The sequence below is a fragment of the Vombatus ursinus genome, unplaced genomic scaffold (genome assembly GCF_900497805.2).
Source record: "Vombatus ursinus unplaced genomic scaffold, bare-nosed wombat genome assembly UNPS02014768.1, whole genome shotgun sequence".
NCBI classification, from domain to species: Eukaryota; Metazoa; Chordata; class Mammalia; order Diprotodontia; family Vombatidae; genus Vombatus; species Vombatus ursinus.
In genome coordinates, this window is record NW_020954546.1 from 8,477,306 (window position 1) to 8,497,688 (window position 20,383).

The 20,383-nt window shown below is 49.2% G+C and overlaps 1 protein-coding gene across 1 annotated transcript in view; it reads right to left on the reverse strand.

The window, feature by feature from the left end:
- The window catches only part of LOC114043222 (collagen alpha-1(XXVI) chain-like), a 266,331-nt gene that overhangs the window by 36,090 nt on the left and 209,858 nt on the right, over positions 1-20,383 (reverse strand). The window contains 1 exon segment of the mRNA XM_027862255.1: positions 6,119-6,180. Within this exon segment, the coding sequence (XP_027718056.1) occupies positions 6,119-6,180 (62 nt within the window).

The window sequence follows — 20,383 nt, forward strand, 5'->3', positions numbered from 1 at the left end:
GAATGACAGTTGCTGCCTGGGAGAAGCTGACATCCTACTGGTGGGTGTGGCAGTAGGTGAAGTCAAGGCTGGTCCTCATCAGCTCCTGACTGGGGCTTTGTGACATTGGCCCTGCCTCTTTCTAGTCCCTCTCCCCTTCAATCCTGCCTAGACAATTCCCCTAAAGCACCACTCTGACCACAAACAGAGCTTTTCAAAAACCTTCAATAGCATTCCATTATCTATTGGTATTCAAGGCCCACCATGGTGGTCCCCAACCAACTTTTAGCTTTTTGTCTTAACTTGTGACTTCCTAAATCAGTCCTTGGTGCAGTGGATAGAGTGCTGGGCCTGGAGTCAGGAAGACTTCTCTTCATGAGTTCAAATCCAGCCTCAGACACTTCCTTGCTGTGTGACCCTGGGCTTGTCTAAGTCCTCACCCAGCTGCTACTCCCAATACCCCAAGGCTCCCCCAAACACCAAGGTCTTCAATGATCACTTCTTCTCATGGTTCAGTAAAAGGTCCTGGATCTGGAGACATGAGGACCTGGGCCTGAATCCTGATTCCTCTACTTACTATGTGTGACTTTGGGGAAGCTTCATTTTCCTTCTCTGTAAAATAAGGATATTAGTATATACATGAACTACTCCCTAGGGTTGTTGTAGGGAAATTGAAACCTTCAACAGCCATGGAAATGGGAAATGATTACCAGGCCCCTGCATGTTCCTGGAGGTTCTCCCCCCCCTCCCCACCCCCAACTCCCTTTGAGAGGCTGTAAGGAAGCTCTTTGGGGGCAGGAATTTCTTTTTGCTTCTATTTGTATCCCCAGCACTTAGCACAGTGCCTGGCATCCATCCATCCACCAGCCATCCAGCCATCCATCCATCCATCCATCCATCCATCCATCCATCCATCCTGCCTTCCTTCCTCCTCTTCCTCCTCTTCCTCCTCCTCCTCCTCCTTCTCCTTCTTCTTCTTCTTCTTCTCTCTCTCTCTCTCTCTCTCTCTCTCTCTCTCTCTCTCTCTCTCTCTCTCTCTCTCTCCCTTCCCCTCCCTCCCTCCCTCCCTTTTTTCTTTCCCTTGGCTCTCTGAGTCTACCCAGCTCTGAGATTTGATGGCATCTTCTAGCACTTTTTTCACCCAGCAAGCACTCTACCATCTCTGCCTATGAAGGTTTCTTTTCTTGACCCTCCCCCCCCACCCCAGCACTAGTGCTCTCCCTCCCAAACTACCTTCTATTTAGTTTACACACACTTATGTTTGTCCTGCCTCTAATACATAGTGGCTGTGGGACCCTGGACAAGCCACTTGACCTCTTGAGGCTTGAGGCCACCCAGCCCTGACAGAGGGAGTTCCTCGTCCCAGTGAAACCCCAGGCCCGGTCTCCATTGCTATTCCCATGCTTAGAGGTGTGCGGGTTTGCTCTCCTGGTAGAATGTAAGATCCTTGAGGGTAGGGATTGTTTCCTTCCACAGCATCTGGGACAACAAGGAGCACACAGAAGGTGCTTAATGATTGACTGCTAACTGATCTTCTTTTCCTATGAATGCACTTTCTCTGATAACTAAGAGAAGGGCCCCAGCCTACGGCCCCACTTTCATCTCTTCCCACCCTAGTGTTTTAATAGGAACACGCTGTGAGGCTGAGTCATCAGCACCTGGTGCTCGCTGGCAGCCCCCAGCCCGATTTTCCTCTGGGCTGGGGGCACATATGTTCCAGCAGCAGATCTGGGCAGCTCAAGCTGGCTGTTCATTTACCAGTGTCAGAGCAGAGGGGACTGGAGAAATGAATTGCTCATGACAAGGTGGGACTAGCTGTGCTCTATGCTGGTGAATGCCAGGCTGATGGTGGGCGGGCACGAAGCCACGTCGACCTCCCCAAAGGGCTGTGACTTTTCACATCCTTGTGTTCTGAGCCTCGGCCAGCTGCAAACTGAGGCTGTCAATCCCCCTGATCCGTGCCAAGCCATGTGGAGGTCGCATGTGGTAGGAAAGAATGTCGGCTCCATAAAGGCCATGCCTCGGGAGGCACCACCACCACCCTCCTCTCCCTGCACTCCCCTTTCATTCACACCTCTGGTTCCAGAGACAGAGACCTGGCACGTTCTGAGGCCAGCGTCCCACAGCACACCTAACCACAGTCAGCTACCTCTCCTCACCCAGCTTCATGCTGGAATCTGTCAATGCCACCCACTCTGTACACTTCCTCATCTAATAGGATTCTCTTTCCTATGGTTTCCACCCTCAGCAGAAGGCAGTGGCCCAGGATGAGAGGGTGAGCTCACTCTCTTGCTGTGATGTTTCTTGTGGCAGGAGGGAACATGTTAAATTGGAGGTTGGGGGTGCAGCAAAATCCAGGGGCGACTGGGCAGGACCCAAGGCAAGGAAGGTGAGGAGCGCTCTGACTCCTAATGCCTCACTGTATATGCGGCTTCAAGCCTGCAAAGGGCTTCCCACACTGTCGTATCTGAGCCTCTCAACAACCCTGTGACGGAGGCAGTCTGGGTGTTATCATTCCCATTTTACAGATGAGGAAACATGGGTCCAGAGAAATGAGTGACTTGCCCTGGGTCCCACAGAGAGTACCTAAAACAGGATCTGAATCCAGGTCTTCCCAAGTGCAAGCCTATCACGCTGTGGTTCTCAGCGATACTAGCTCTTGTCAGGTAAAATGACAGGCTCCGATCTGTTCCCAAATCCTGTCTTCTCCAGGCCAAGCGTGCCCATTTAGTGCAGACGATCCCGTTTCATTTTTGTCCGCACCCCCGGCAGCTAGCACAGTGCCTCGTATGTTGTTGTTCAGTCATGGCTGACTCTGAGTGACCCCATGGGCTTTGTCCATGGGCTTTTCTTGGCAAAGATACTAGAGTGTCTCAAGATTTCCTTCTCCAGTGTGTCCCCATTTTACAGATGAGGAACTGAAGCAAATAGAGGTTAAGTGACTTGCCCAGGGTCACACAGCTAAGTAGGTGTCTGAGGCCACATTTGAACTCAGATCTTCCTGACTCCAGGCCTGGTGCTCTATCCACTGTGCTACTTAGCTGCACCTTGTATATAATAGGTGTTTGTTAAATGGCAAGATACCATATTTCTCTCATAGTTCTGGTTGTCCAGATCCTCTGGACTTTGTCCATTTTGTCAAATTTCTCCTAATGTTCCCCAGGTGTGGCGCTCAGGTTGAGGCAGAGCCCAGAGTGCCCACCCCTCCTTCATGGAGGGGAGCAGCCAGGGCTCATGGGAGCCTTTGGCTCATCTGGGGCTTGCAGGTCCAGTAATCTCAGATCCTTTTCACAGGAGCTGCTGTTGAGCTAGGCTTCCCTCTTCTGTCCTCACGTAATTGATATTTTTGAATGACTTGACATTTTCCCTAGTAAATTTCTTCCCATTAGCCTCAGTCCTTTGGTCTAGACTGCCCAGCCTCCTCTGCATCCTGACTCTGTCATCCAGTGTGTTAGTCCCAGGCGGGTTGCTGCCAAGTTGCTAAGAATGGTGCGTCTGCCTTCTACAAGCCATCCGTCAAAACAGAACAGGACCAAGGATAGAGCCTGAGCCTGCTCCACAGAGACCTTCCCCCTACAATGACATGGAACCATTAAGGATGCCTCTTTGGATCTAGTCTTTTGGAACATTCTGAACCCACTGAACTGTCCTGTCATTCAGCCCATCTTGTTCCACAGGACAGTTTGTACGACAGACTGTGTCAAAGGCCTTGCTGAAATCCAGGTATACCATGTCTACAACGGTTCTCTGATCTTCCAATGCATTAATTTGGCCAAGAAAAGAAATGAAGAGAGCCTGGTGGGATCATGCTGACTCAAGTCATGACCTCCCAGGACCTCAGTTTCCTCATCTGTAAAATGAGGGGGTTGGATTTGATGGCCTCTCAGGTCCCTTTCAGCCTTAAATCTGTGCTCACATGACTGTAGTGGTGGCCATGGTCAGGCAGAAGGGGGTCTAACTAGACATGGTTGAAGGGAAATTCAGTTTGTAATTTGGAGGCTAAAATTCTCAGGCCATGTGGGTAGACGTATGCTTCCCTTAGTTGGCACTGGTGACCTGCACTCCCAGAGTGAGACAGATCTTAGACTACCCCAACACACAGTGGCCATGCAACAGCGGCTGCTCAGTGGCAGCCTCTGGGTGCCTCACCGAGCAGTGGGGAGACTCTGGAGTAACAGAGATCCTCACCTGGTAGGGATCTTTGTCTGGCGGCACTTAGCCCAAACCAGGCAAACTGCCTGCGGTGCTGAGCAACATTCTTCTGACCTACCCTGAGGATCATGGGGGGTCTGCTGCTACAAGGGACCTCCTGCCATGACCCTCACGTGACAGAGAAGATACTGAGGCTCAGCTGAGACTGGCACTCAGGGCTTCTAATGCCACAATCATGCTCCTCTTCCATAAAATGAGGTGATGGCCAAGGACCCTCTCAGCTCTAAATCCCAGGAACCATCATAGCCATCCAAACTCTTGTTTTCCATGGAAAGAACCAATACCTCAAAATTCTGGGGAAATGAAACAAATTTGTACTGAAGCCTCTCTTCCCAGCATTCAGGGCACCAGCATTTGGAGGAACACAGTTTGGGAAGGGGTACCCTAATGTAACTCTCCCATTTTACAGATGAGGAAAGTAAGGCCCAGAGAGGAGGGCAGGGCATCCTAAGCCCTAAATAGAGATTTCTCTGCTATGAGGAAACTCCCTGTCCTTAGGCAGCCAATGGTGCAGTGGATAGAGCACCAACCTTGGAGTCAGGAGGACGTGAGTTCAAATCCAGACTCAGACACTTACTAGCTATGTGACCCCAGGCAAATCCCTGTTTGCCTCAGTTTCCTCATCTATAAGATGAGCCAGAGAAGGAAATGACAAACCACTCCAGCATCTTTGCCAAGAAAACCCCAAAGGGGTCACAAAGAAGGGGGCATGACTGAAACAACTGAACAACAACAGGCAGAGTGGGGACAGGATTCACGCCCAGGTCAGGGACCTGAGACCTCAGTGGCTGGTGCTCTGCCCATGCTCACCCAGACAGTGAGCACAGCACAGCAGCACTGGACCAGGTTCTCTGAGCAGAGATCTTCCACCGCATAAAGCCGTCTGCCTTCCAGGCTCGAGGGGGCGCCTGGGAGAATGCATGTACCAGGGATGTGCAAACACCTGCAGTCTTATCAGCTCTGACCAAATACGCACCTCTTTGATTGGTGTGTGCATGTGTGTGTGCATGTGTGTGCGTGTGCATGTATGGAGGACCAGGATGAGCGCCTCTTTGATTGGTGTGTGTGTGTGTGTGTGTATGTGTGCATGTGTGGAGGACCAGGATGAGCGCCTCTTTGATTGGTGTGTGTGTGTGTGTGTGTGTATGTGTGCATGTGTGGAGGACCAGGATGAGCGCCTCTTTGATTGGTGTGTGTGTGTGTGTGTGTGTATGTGTGCATGTGTGGAGGACCAGGATGAGCGCCTCTTTGATTGGTGTGTGTGTGTGTGTGTGTGTGTATGTGTGCATGTGTGGAGGACCAGGATGAACGCCTCTTTGATTGGTGTGTGTGTGTGTGTGTGTGTGTATGTGTGTATGTGTGTATGTGTGCATGTGTGGAGGATCACGATGAGCGCCTCTCTGGTGTGTGTGTGTGTGTGTATGTGTGTTTATGTGTGCATGTATGGAGGACCAGGATGAGCGCCTCTTTGATTGGTGTGTGCATGTGTGTGCGTGTGTGTGCATGTGTGGAGGACCAGGATGAGCACCTCTTTGATTGGTGGGTGTGTGTGTGTATGTGCGCGTGCGCGCGCGCGCGTGTGTGTGTGTGCATGTGTGCATGTGTAGAGGTATCCATAGCCTTGAGGCGAGAGCACAGGAGGGAAAGTGGACCAGTGTTGCTGACTTCATGACTCTGTACAAACCCTACAAGCAGTGTGAGAAATCCACATCAGAAATGCCTGCCCTTCTGTCCAGTTTCCTTCCCAGGACGGGCCAGGGATTGGGACGGGGGTGTCCATTTTGAATGGGTTGCCACCACTGTTGCCTGTCTGCCATCCACTTTGCGCCTAATGGGAAGTAGAGGTGGGAACACGGTGGCCAGCAGACCTTCCTCCTCCTCCTCTCCCCCCCCCCGCCCTCCCCCCACAACCAGGCTTGGTCCTGACCTTGACTTCCAGCGCAGACAGCCTCTCAGTCATGTCGTTCAACCGGGTGCAGTTCATGCATTCTGAAAGAGAGAAGCAGAATTGACGTTCGTGCACAAGCCAGGCAGGAGACCAGCATCTGCACCCTCTGACCCTCGGGCTCCGGGGCGTGCCGGAGCCAGCTTGAAGGAGAACCGTGCACCCTGGAGACTGACAAACACAAGAATCAGAGCTTGGTCTGTTGTGACGTTGATCGTCTACACTTAGAAAGGGATGAAGAAAATGTTAATGACGTAGATCACACTTAACACTGTGTTGTGGGGATGTGTTTTCTCCCAGAGACATTTCCCAACACTCCCTGCTCCCCACCGGCCAGGGCACTGAATGACCTGCCCCTGGTGGTAAAGTTCTCGGGAACGCATCCCCCCAGGCACCCTGGGCTGGTACCAAGTGTTCATATCTATGTGGTGCAACTGTGCCTGTGGTTTGGGTGCCGGCACAAGGGAACAATTCGGTGACATTATTTTTAAAAAGAGTCTGAACATCCCCTTGTTGGTGGCTCGTCAGATGCAGCACTAGACCTCTGGGGTAGGCGAAGCAGGTAGCATGGGTCACCAGAGTGGCACTGCCCAACAATGGTCCATGAGAGGCACTTCAGTGCCAACTTGCCATTAGATGCAGGAAGACTCCCTTGGTGTTCGGTTGTTTCGGTTACGTCCGATTCTCCATGACCCCATTTGGGGTTTTCTTGGCACAGAAGCTGGAGTGGTTTGCCATTTCCTTCTCGAGCTCATTTTACAGATGAGGAAACTGAGGCCAACAGTGACTTGCCTAGGGTCACATAGCTAGTAAGTACCGAAGGCCAGATTTGAACTCGGTTCTTCCTCTACTTCCCTGACTACTGTGAATTCACTCGGAAAATCAATCTGAATAAATTACGAGTCAGGCCATAATTTAAAACAGGATACACATTGCTGACAAACATTTCTTGAATCTTTTTCTCTTCATTCGCTCACACAAGCATTTATTAAGCCTTTACTGCGTACCAAGCACCGTCCCTGGTTATAACACATTGGGCATGTGTCATGGAGAGGAGAACAAAGGGCTGGTTGCCACCTCTCCTCAGCTCTACCATGACCACGCACCCCCTCTCTGCTCAGCTCCCCTCTGCTTCTCATCCCTGCCCATCCTGCCCTGGTCCACGCTGCGGGGTAAAGGACGGAGGAGGGGCGGGGCGGCGTCTCAAGAGCTCAGCCTCTCCGCTCCCTCACTCTGAGGCACGTCATCTCCTGCCAGATACCACATCCTGCCGCTGAGGTGGTCTCTGGCACCCCAAGCGAGCCAGTAACCTCCCTGTTTCTCCAGGGGCCTGTTTAATGTCAAACAGCGAGCCAGGGCTTCAGGGACGGTCGAAAACAAAGCAAACATTCTGTTACATTGCCTAAATTAATGACTTCTGCCTTGCATGGAATCTGTTTATAATAATGCTAGCACTCTGTTTGTAGGATGCTAAAGAGCATAGGAGACCTGTTTACCTTCATTATTAACTGTACCCACACATCAGCCCCCTGAGGGAGGAGGGACAGGTGGGGCCATATTTGTGGACCTGCTCATCAGATCTTCAGGGACCCAAGGCAATGTTGGGGAGGTGGGGTTGATGCTGATATTCCCGAGGGACCCAGTCGAGGCAACAAGGATAGCATGCGGTTCCTTTTGAGAAGTGAGAGCGAGGATGGGGTACCTGTGGCCTGAGGCCATGTGTGGCCCTCTGGGTCCTCAAGTGTGGCCTCACATGTGGCCCTGAGGCCACAGGTTCCCCACCCCTGAGTGAGAACAAAATAACAAGCTGGGCTGTTGAATCTTTGAGGCTCTTGCCCCCTCCATTTCCCACTCGTTACCACGGAGCTAAAAGATGGGCAAAGGCCAGGAGGTTGCGGCATATCTGTTCATCTCCCTCTCTCAGACGCCACTCAACCCTGTCCTCCTTGGCCCACTCTAGCCCTCTCCTCAGGACGCCCCCATCCTGGCCTTTCTATTGCTCCTTATCTTTCTCTCAGACAGGTGCTGGTTCCTGCAGTAAACAGTCACGGACTGCTCCTTATCCTTCTTTGTGCCTGCTCTGTCCCCTAGCACCAAGCCCATTGAAAGCGACGTCCACAGCAGGTTCTTCCAAAATACATGTTCGTTGTTTGAGGCTTGTCAAAATGATGACTGTGGGCCTCTCCTGGTGACAGGAGCTGGTCACCCCCCCCCCATAAGTGCTACCTTTGTCTGAGGCAGCTTCTAAACTTTATCCTGCTGTTATTTCCTCTTAAGAGGGATAATGTTTCGATTGAGAAAGAGGTAAGAAAATGATTCACTGGGAAATGAAACCAAATATAAGTTCTTTCCATGAATTCAAGCCCCAGACCCAGAAGGCGACACCCACTAGACACTCTGAGGGAGGAAGGAAAGAACCAGGGCACGTGGTCACTGAGCTACAGGCAGGGCTCTCTGAGGCGCGTGGAGAGTGGAAGAAGGGCCACAGGATGGGAAAATGGCAACTGGTCCAGAGGGAAGGAGAAGGAGCTGGCAATCTCACCTCTAATCATGTGTTCTAGAAACTTCCCATTGATCAAAAGAATTGGTCATGGCAATAATGCTGGATTTGGGGTCAGAAGACCAGCTCTGCTATTTATGACTTGTGTGATCACCTTCTCCAGGCCTCAGTCTCCTTATCTGTAAAATGAAGGGGTTAGATTTCGAAAGCCCCTGGAGCCCTGTGAACCTCTTATCACGAAGTCCACTCCATGAAGAATGCTCTGGGTCGCCCCTCCTGCTTCTGGCTGACCCTGAGGGCACACCAAGGGTTTGTCAGAGCCAAGAAGGGAGACTTGGAATGTGCTCCATGGGATGACCCTTATTACACCATGATCCTATCAGAAACATTCATAATTAAAAACCAGGATATCTTTACCAAAAACAGCTCATGCCAGGCTAATTCCACCTCCTTTTGGGACAAAAGAGACAAGAGAAAGGTAGATCAGTGAATGCTGCAGACACAGTAAACTAGGCTTTCAGGCAGTCATCTCTCATGGCAGTTTTCAGGGGGGAATGGAGAGAAGTGGGACGGATGATGGCTGGGACAGTAAGGTGGGTGCGTTGGGAACCTGCTGAATGACTGGCCACTAGACACAGAGGAGTCAAAATGAGTCAGTGCAAACTGGGAAGTCCTCTGACGGAGCGCTTCCGTGACTGGCTTATCTTGCAATTTTAACATTCTTGTGAATGACTTGAATGAAGGCTTCTAAGGCACACTAGGTAAACTTGTCGATGATACAAAACAAGAAGGAGTAACTGCTATCGCTTTGGGTGACAAAGGCAGGACCCCAAAAGGTTCAACAGGCTGAACTGAAACCGAGCAGAGATGGCTGTGAAGTGAAACAGGGTCCAAAGATCCACTCAGGAAGTACAGGATGGAAGAGGCAGGACGAGTCCAACGCTGACCTGGAATGCGGCTGAGTCTTAGCTCTTAGCTGCTTGCTTCGGGTTCACATATGAGGCATTCCTCGATACTTAAAAACCCTCTGGGTTGCAGATGACCACCCATCCACGCCTTCTCTTCCTGTTCGATTCTTGTCCCCTCATAAACTCTTTACTGACTCCAAACAACATGCCGAAAGGTCTTCTTATATTGTTACGCTCACCAATATAACACTCAGGCTGTCCCCTGCTATGCTTCGGTCTCCTTCAATGACTGGCACACCTCTCATATTTCCATTGGGGATGCCCTGCTTTATGATCGTATATTTAGATCACTCTCATAATGATTTTATAGTGACAAGAAAATAGGCATGTAAATCAGTTACTAACGTCCTCTTAGTTGCCTTTTATTGGTAGTAAAATTAAATATGACCCCCCCCATTTTAGGCAATCTTCCTCCTGTTCCCCAAACATCTGGAAAAATGATTCATCAAGCCTTTCAAAATGGTGTCACCGGCAGCACAGATATCTTCCGTGTGCACTTGCTCTGGTCCAGCTGTTCTTGAACCCAACACCTTGAGCACTATTTCAACTTCTTTACGTAATAAGTGCATCATGAACTAAGGGGTTAATTGGGGTGGTTCACTGGCATCAGTAATAAAATCTAACACTTGGAATAGATGACAGATCATTTCCAATCTCATTTGTATTTGTCATGCTCTTTTCCAGTTTCAACCATAAATGGGTTGGTTTGGGGAAGACAGAGTTTAAATGAGTTTCACATCAAGCTTTCTGCAGCCTCAATTTCCTCTCCACTACTATTCAGTATTTTGGGAGAAAATACTCTTAGTAAACTTTTTTTTACCATTTTGCAAATGACTTTAAATTCTAAACCTGCTGCCAAGGGCTGTGTTTCTAAGTGCTTGAAAGGTCATAAGATCACAGAGCTAGAGCAAGGAGGGATGGATTAATTCCAACCCTTTCATTTTACAGATGAGGAGACTGAGACCTACAGAGAGGAAATGACTTGCCCAAGGTCACTTAGGCAGTAAGTGACATAGCCGGGACTGTTCCTTCCACTACATCAAACCTGGACTTTTGGATGGATTCACAATCCCATCAAGGTGCACTGTATCCTCCTCTTCTGCTGCAGACTGGGGCCATCCACGCCCTCTTATTCTATATCCAAATCCTCGGGCATTTTTTCCTTAATGAAGACAGACTTTTCTAAGGTTACAATCTGGTGGAGATGAGCTTTTCTCAGCACCCAGGTCGGAGTGTCTCAGCCTCACTGCTGCTCTGCCCCAGGCCAGCTGGGCAGCTGTGGACAAGTTAGCCACTCCTCTGTGGGCGATGGGCTGCACTAGACACTCATTCCTGATGACAGGCATCTCTGAGGTCCACTCCAGCATTCTTATTCCTCAGTTCTCCCCTACTTTCTGTCTTGTACTGGTCTGCACAGGCCAGTGGAAGCAAAACTTCTGTGAGCTTTCTTTCTCCACTACAGGACAAAAGAATCACTTCACAGACTCAAGGCTGCGACTTTAGAGAATGGCAAGGCTTTACTTTAGAGGAAGAAAACAGGTCCCAGAGAAACAAAGTTTCTTGCCCCAGGTCACAGACTAGGCCCCATCTCCCCAGTCTCCTCCCCTTCACAACCCTGTTACCATCTTTGACTCCTGCCCACCAACCCCACATAGCCAATCAGTTTCCAAGCCTTGGAATTTCTTTCTCTACAGACTTTCACAGGGCCGCCGCCACCCTAGCTCAGGCCCTCATCATCTTGCACTTGGATTATGACAATGGCTCTCTCATTGGATTCGCCCCCTCATTCTAATCCACCTTCCACTCACTTCACAAATTGATTTTCCTAAACTGAAGGTCTCACCAAGTCACACCCTTACTGAACAAACTTCAATAGCTGCCTATTACCCCTGGGGTCAAATAGAAATCCCCCATTGGCATTCAAAGCTCTTCTCAGCCCGGCATCCTTCTTTCTTTCTTTCAAGTCTTTTAATACCTTACTCCCTTCTGCTCACTCTATAACCCAACCATACTGGCCTACTGCTTTTTCTCACACATGGAATGGCTCTCCCTCTGCCATCTTTGCGCCTCTGAACTGGCCATTCCTCATGCCTGGAATGCTCTCCCTCCTCACGTCTACCTTGTAGAATCTCTGACCTCCTATAAGGCTCAGGTCACAGGCCAGGTCCTGCAAGTGGTCTTTCCCGCTCTACCCACATGCTCGAGCCCTCCTTTCTAAAGTTCCCTCTATCTTTGTTCTTATTCATCATGTCTGATTCTCTGTGACCCCACTGGGGATTTTCTTGGCAAAGATACTGGAATGGTTTGCCATTTCCCTCTCCAGCTCATTTTACAGATGAGGAAACTGACGCAAACAGGGTGAAGTGACTTGCCCAAGTTCATAGGTGCCTTCTATCTACTCTGTATTTATCTTGTATGGACCAAGTTGCCTTCCCCTTCAAAATGGAAGCTCCTCGTGAGCAAGGAATGGTTTTGCTTGTTATTTGTGTCCCCAGGGCTTGGCATAGTGCCTGGAATACAGTAAGTGTTTAATAAATGCTTGTTGGTTGAAGAAGTGGCAAATCCAGGACCTGTACCCCGGATCTTTAGATGCCAGGGTCTTTCCTTTATACCACAATTCCATCTTGGTGAGGATTTCAGATCCTTTCTTCTGTGGAGGGAAATCTATTGCATGGCTGGGCCCCTCAATTCCTGTAACACATCTGGTTCTGGAAGGAAGTCAGCGTGAGGGAGGAAGGGCTGTGCCTCATTCATTCAGACTGACAGAGTCATCTCTCTTCTAATTTGTCCCCTTCATTAGACCGCGAGCTCTTTGAGGGCAGGGAATGCTTCACTTTTGCCTTTGCATCCTTAGAGCCCAGCATGGTGGCTGGTGCAGAACGGAGCCTTGACAAATGCCTGGTGATTGTTCCTGATCTAGCACCCCCAGTCCTTTGGCCAGGCTGATTCTCTTGAGAACTCGGGGGTTTCAATGTCCAGCTGTGAAGCTGCCTTTGACGCTACTGGGACATCCCATCAGGGCCAACTTTAAAATGGTCCAGTTGGTAAGGTCTGTTTTAGGAAAACTGACATTTATATACATTATTCAGCTCTCATCCTTGCCCCAGTATCTAATGCTCTCTTCCGTCAGGGGACAAAGCCCCCGGTAACCTCATTTCCTCTGAGGTCCAAGGCACTGGAGGAGTGACACCTGGGGAAGGCAACTCGGAGCCCAAAGGAAGGAAAATATAATGGTGGAAAGTGAGGCCCTGGGGCCGGGAAGGGGAAGGGGCTTTTCAGCAGAGGGGCTCGCACCACTCTGGGCAGGCAGCTTCCTATGCCACCTTCCCTCGACAAAGCCGGTCCTGGGATCCTCCGAGTAGAGCTAGAAGGATTCGGGAGGCTGCTTATCCAGTCCAACCCCCTCATTTTACAGATGAGGAGACTGAGGCCTGAAAGGTCTACATGACTCACTGTAGGTGACACTGGAAGCAGGTCCTCCGACTCCAGTTCTTTCCATTGCACTCCCCGCCTCATCATTGTCCTAAAAATATCAGCAAATGGCATTAGGAGACAACACTACCTGTGTCACTTGGGGAGAAAACTTCAGTCGCTTGGAGAGGCCACTCTGAACTTTTCTCCCTTTGCTCTCCCTCCGATGAGGCAGTGCAGCAGGGCTAGCGCCTGATTCCCCACTTCCTTCATTTTGTTGCTAGGGTATCAAGGAGCTCATCTGTTAGCAAGACTTTATCATCTGTATGAAACTCGTTACGCTCATAAACAAGGCTTCAAAACAATGAAAATCGAGACAGAGAAATGTCAGAGCTGGTCCAGAAAGCAGAATCAGAAGGAAAAAATGTAATCAGCCTGGGGCCAAGTTCTGCGGTCAGCGCCTTGGGCCGGGTCCAAGGCCAAGCTCTGCCTGGCGACATTTCGGCACAACTCCTACTGACTGATCAGGTTCCTGGTGCCAACAGAAGCAGGGAGAGACAGCTCTATGTGGGCTGGGCGGAAGGGCCTCTGGTTGGGAGTCAGAGGGCCTGGGTCCTGTTTTGGCCTCCTCCTTATCTGCGGTTGTCCTTTGGGACCCGAGTTTGAGGCCCACTGAGAGGAGGGGTGTGGACTACATTGTCACTATTTTCTGCAGGAAGCCTTCCCTGAGCCCCACTGCCCCCTCAGGTGGCCCTCAAGCCCCTCTTCGGGCTGTTTCTCTCCACTTTTGATGCTCCAAAGTCTCTCCTCTGTGTCCTCCCCTTCTGTCTTGCCCTACAGCTTCATACTTAGATCAGTCAACGTCGAAGACTCCTTCGGTGGAAGGGGCTCACGAAGTCACTAAGTTCTTCCTGGCCCTGCACGACTCTCTGTTGTGAGGGGAGAAGAGACAGATTCCCAGCTTTCAGAGTCTCAACAAGTCAACAAGCATTTACTGAGAACTCACTGTGTGCCAGGCACTGTGCTGAGAGAGGTTCACAGGACTGGCAGAGCGGTGTGCCTCAGTTTCCTCAGCTGTAAAATGGGACAACAACATCACCTACATTACAGGGTTGCTGGAGGATCAAATGACGTCATAATTGTGACATACTTAGTGTAGTGCCTGGTACATAGTAAGTGCTGCAGAAATGTTCATGCTGTAGAAATCATCCTCATCACTATTGTGATTGCTATGGTCGTCGTCACTGTTACAGATTTAGAGCCCTCAGGGGCTGCCTGGTCCGACCTTCTCATTTGACTGATGAGGAAACTGAGGCCAGAGAGGTCAAAGGCCTTGCTGATTATCACACAGGTGGGAATCACCTGAGGTGGGCTTGGAACCAGGGTCCTCTGACCCCAGAGTCACTGCTCTGAGAGCTTCATCTGGGGAAGCCCACCGTCTGCCCGAGGGCACAAGAAGGTAGAAGCACAAGATTATATGGCAGCGAAGCAGGCAAAGGCAGCATTTGTGGCCCAAGGGAAGGTTGGTTCTTGGAGGGCAAAGCCTGCTTCATGTTTGTCTTGGCATTCCCAACGCCCAGCACAGAGTCTGGCAGATAGTGAGGACTTGAGAAATAACCAATTTCTTTGTTTCTTTCTGTCTTTCCTCCCCCCGCCTCCCCCTCCTCCTTGTTGTATTTTATTTTCGGCTCCTGACCTTCTTTACAAAATTCATCGTCCAGGGTCTGGTCTCCCAAAGTTCTAAGAGGCTCCATCATCACCAGACTCTCAAACTGCTTAGTCCTGACACATTACTGATATCCACCTGTCCTGGTATCCCAGCCGTTCCTTCTCAAAGGAAGGAACATGCCTTAGTCTTCACATCTCCCTCATCACCAAGCCTAGCGTCCAACAAACACGAGCATGGGATCATGCCACTATCAAGGGGAAGGCAGAGTTTAGCAGGAGGGACGAGATCTGGCCTAGGACCTCTCAGTCCAAAAAGGGAACCAGAACACACAACTAACAATAGCACAAGGTGGTCCAAGATGATTGCACCAGAGATCCGGATCAAATAGCAGGGGAAGGCTGGGGTGGGGTTGTGGGAAAAGTTCATCACCAGTTGGGAAGAAGGAATTTGAACCGGGCCTCAGTTCAAATGGGCTTTCATCGGGCCTATTGTTTTGAATTAAAGTGAATTCAAGTTGATTTTGTTTTAAGAAGTTCTAGCGATGTCCTTACCACCTTTCAGGATAATGGGATCCTTCCCAGGAGGTGGCAAAATCAGGCTGAGCTGAGCACTGCTCCCTGTCAGCGTTGATCTGGTCTTGGACCCCAAGAGCACACACACATAGATGCTTTAAAAGGGGGTTCAGACACCAGAAGGAAGAGAGCCCCAGCCTGTACGCCTTCCCTTCCCTGGACTAGTTCCTTCTGGCTTTTTCTCATGACTATACAGATAATTGGTGGTCTACGGAAAAGCCTAGTGGCTGACGGAGGACAAAAGCAGGTCCCTCTGAGTGTGGATTCTAGCTTTGGACAGGTTGACCCCTCTGTGGGTCACGGCAGGAGGCGGAATGGCTGGAGTGACACTGCCCAGAGCACACGCTGGAGGAGCTTCTCTGGCAAATCTGAGTTCATTTGTCCCAACTGTCTCTTCTGGCTTTCTTCAGCCTGTACATCCTTGGCTCTGGACCTTCCCAGAATGACTCCTCTCTGTTTATTCCTTTCTTCCAACCAGGCATTGACGATTTTGCTGACCTTGTTTTGGGTGACCCTTTGCTCTGATGTCTCTCTCTCTCCAATTCTCCTGGTTCTGACTGTGGCTCGATGCTTCTGACCTCCGCTTCACCTCTGCTCCCTCCCCATCAGATATCATGACCACTGAGCACGGGCTAGAGGCACTGACCTTTGACGGTCTGCCCCCTAACGGAAGGATGCCACAGCCTCAGTTACAAAAACACCGCCTCACCAGAGCCTCTTCCTTAGGAGGGCATCTTTTCAACACTGAGCTGCACGTGTAGGGGAAACAGTGCTGGGGAAGGGGAGGGGGATTCAAATGCAATCCATACAGGAAGATGGTGGGAACGAAGACTCCGGCATTGGGGGACAGCGAAGAGCCCCACGTGACACTTTCGTGGGACTCTCCATGTCCCCTGAACAGCGGGGTGTAGAAATCTTATCGGTGCGCTTTTTGGGGAGATGACTTTCCAAAATGTAACAGCTTCCTGTGACAGGCAGCTTAGAAGAGGGGATCCAGTGCTGGCCGGAGTATCATGGGCTGAAGTCCTATCTCTGCCACATCCTGGCTGTGTGACCTTTGGCAAGTCACTTAAGCTCTGAGTTTCCCGGCCAACCCTGGAAGACTATAAGTTGCAAAGCATCTGCAATCTATATTTGTAGAGGGAATTTCCTAATCAGAAAGTTCCCCTAACAGTGAAATCATAGGTCTGGTTCCAAAAACCCCAGTTTACAGAGCAAAGCAGACACAGAAAGGAAGGAGACATTTATGAAGCATCTACTATGTGGCAGACGCTGGGCTAAGCACTTTGGATCCTCACAACTACCTTTTACAGATGAGGAAACTAAGGCAGACAGAGGTTCATTGACTTGGCCAAGATCACACAGCCAGTAAGTGTCTGAGGCAGGATTTGAACTCAGGGCTTCCTGACTCCAAGCCCAGGGCTCTATGTACTATGGTGCCACCTAGCTGCCTTAAATAGCCCTAAACACACATTCAATAATAACGGCATGTACACAGAGATTACATACATTATACACATACACATGCACATACACACATACATGCAGTGGCCTCAGACAGGTGCTTAAAACATACACTGATTCATTGATCTGGTCTAATCTGTCCTTAAAGAGAAGTCCGCTCTACAAGTGACCTTTCGGGGTCCATCTGGAAAGCTCCTCCTTGGGAGGGAGAGCTCCTGAATCCACCCCAGACAGCTGTTAGGAAGCTTTTCGTCCTACTGTGTCTCTGTGAGATTCCTACTCCTGACTGCGGCCGTCTGCACCCCCAGAAGACGAGTCTGTGGTTTGCAGCTGGACTGACAAGGAGTAGCAGGGTTTACCCATACAGAGGTTCTGGTCGGGGAGCCAGGCCTGGGTCAAACAGGGGAGCTGCCTGAAGGCCTTTGGGAAACTGCACGATGCTTTTAATGAGCCCAAGCTTCTCACCGAAACCAAGGCCCATCACTGAACACCAGGACTCTTTGCAGGGATGCTGTTTGTGAATCTGAAGAATGGAGGCTGAGGATCCCTGAAAGGGTAATGGAGCAGTACATGTGGGAGTGAACAGGCTGAAAAACTTTACAAGTGAGGAACTGCGCAGGAGAAAGGGCATCACCGGAGAAACGTGCCTGGGAAAATGCAGGGGGGCCGTGAAGCAAGGCTGGACGGGTGTGTGGTCCCCGCCCGCCCCTCTGGCACACACATCACTCTAGAGGAAGCAAGGGAGAGGCTCCTACCTGGCTTAATAACAGACAAGACCATAGGGCCCTCAAGCTAGAGCTAGAAGAAGGCTGCCGAGTTCCCCTTACATAGGCTCAGCCTTTTTTGTCCTCTGAATGCTGCACCCAAGGCAATGGTTTCCTTTGCCCGCCCCAACTCCCTGTCATGACCTCTTGGACCCTACCCTATAATTCTCTATATAAATACACAGACCTGTGTCCATCCAAACAGGCCATGCAGGTATCCATGACTGTTCAGTAACGAAAAGAGAAAAAGAACGTGCAACACGAGGTCTCCAGGAGCACCACTGAGTTGACCGTGTGGGGTGGATGGTGGTCATGCTTTTGATTGTAATGTCTGGATTATTTCCTAAATCAGTTCAAACAGAGACCTCCGAATAAAGGCCACACCCCAAAACGAAAGCTCTTTAGCTGGAGAAAAATATGTAAGTAGGCGCTAAAAAATGACATGAAATTATAGGCCTCCATTGGATACAAGCCAGATTTGAGGGGGAAAGTACAAACAAGAGGCTAATTGGCCTTTTTCCATTCGTGCTAAATACATCTCCCGACAGAGTGAAGTACAATTGTCCCCATCATAGTCTCATTTCTAGGCAAACACGGGGACTGGGTATTGGCCTCTTCGTAACTTGCCTTTGCTGCTCCCAGCTCTCTCCTTTGGGGCCAGAGAGAGCACAGATCTCCTCCACACAGGCTACCATGTCCTCCTGACTTCCCTTCTCCAGGTCCTTCAACAATCCCCACTTGGCACAGCCTCGAGACCCATCACCGCCCTGGTTGCCCTCCTCTGGACGCTCTCAGGGTTCTCTTTTGTAAGTGGAGCACAATATTACAAATACGGTCAGTCCACAAAACAAGAAAAAGGAACTGTTATCTCTGGATTCCTAGAAACTCTATCTCTGCCAATGAGCACATGGACATTTTGGGCTGTGACATCAGAAGGCGGATTCACACTGAGCTCGTTGCCTCCTTACTCCCCAAACCCCTTCTTTCTTAGGCAAACAACTGTCTAACTACGTGTGCCCCACCATCCTGCACTTGTGAAGCTGTTTATAAAAACCACAATATAATGGTTTACATTTATCCCTACTTAATTTAATCATTTGGGATTCAGCCCAATATTCTTGCCCTTACTTGGTCACCCACTGTGTTCGCTCTCCTTGCCAACTTCGCGTCATCTGCACACATAATAATCATGCCGTGGCTGGTTAATGCCATGATGCCATGGATAAAGGCCTTCATCCAAGACATTCATTAAAAAGTTAAACAGTGGGGCAGCTAGGTGGCGCAGTGGATAGAGCACCTGGACCTGGGTTCAAATCTGACCTCAGATACATAATACTTACTATCTGTGTGGCTCTGGGCAAGTCAATTAACCCCAATTGCCTCACCACCAACAACAAAAAAAGTTAAATAGTACAAAGTCAAGCACAGATCCGTGGGGCACTCCACTCCAGACCTGCTGCCGAGTGAATGCTGAACAATTTACGACTACTCTGAGTCCAGCCATTCAACCAACTCTGAATCCATACACGATGCTTACGTCATCATCTAGGCTACATCTCTCCATTTCTATATGATGACTATAAGCTTTTCAACTCAAGCAATAGTCTTAGAATGTGAGCTCCTTAAACTAGAAAGCAGTTTGGTAGAAACTAGGTATAGACCAACATCTCACACCATATACTGAGATAAGGTCAAAATGGATACATGATTAGACATAAAAGGTGATATGAGCAAATTAGGGGAGCATGGAGTAGTCTGTCTGTCAGATTTATGGATAATGGAAGACTGTATGACTAAATAAGAGATAGAGAACATTATGGCATATAAAATGGATAATTTTAATTACATCAAATTTAAAAGGTTTTGAACAAACAAAACCAATGGAGCCAATATTAGAAGGGAAAGAGGAAACTGGGGGGAAATTTTATAACAAGTTTCTCTGATAAAGTCCTCATTTCTCAACTATATAGAGGACTGAGTCAAATCTGTAAGACTACAAGTCATTCCCCAGTTCATATATGGTCAAAGGATATGAACGGGCTGAAGAAATCAAAGCTATGTACAGTCATATGAAAAAAATGCTCAAAATCATTATTGATTAGAGAAATGAAAGTTAAAACAATTCTGAGGTATTACCTTACCCCTATCATATTGGTTAATATGACAGAAAAGAAAAATGACAAATATTGGAAGGGATGTGGAAAAATTAAGACACTAATGCACTGTTGGTGGAATTGTGAACAAATCTAAACATTCTAGACATCAATTTCAAACTATGCTCAAAGTGCTATAAAACTGTGAATACCCTTTGACCCAGCAATATCACTGCTAGGTCTATATCCCAAAGAGATCAAAGAAAAAGGAAAAGGACCTACACGTACAAAAATATTTATAGCAGCTCTTCTTGTGGGGGCAAAGAATTGGAAATGAGGGGATGCCCATCAATTAGGGAATGGCTGAACACGCCCACTTAGGCATAAGGCTCAACCTGCTTGCCCCTCTCCAGACTCAGACATCTACCTTCTTTCTCCTCAGCCCATCTTTAGCATTAGCATCTCTTGCCACAAAATTATGGGACCTCTGAGGCCATCTAGTTCAAACCATATATGAGCAAGAATCCTGCCTACAACATACTCACTAAATGGTCACGCAACCTTTGCTTAAAAACCTTTATGAGAGAGAATCTAGTATCTCTGGAGGCAGTCTGTTCATCTTCTGAGTGTCTCCGATTGATAGAAAGTGTTTCTTTACATAAACACCCATTATTCCTTGTGCCTTCTGGAGAGGAGCTTACCAAGTAACCTTCCACGTCAAATATTTACAGATACTTGAAAACAGCTTTCCTCTCTCCCCTTATCCCACCTCCTCTTCTCTAAATGTCCTCACTCCCTTCAACAGA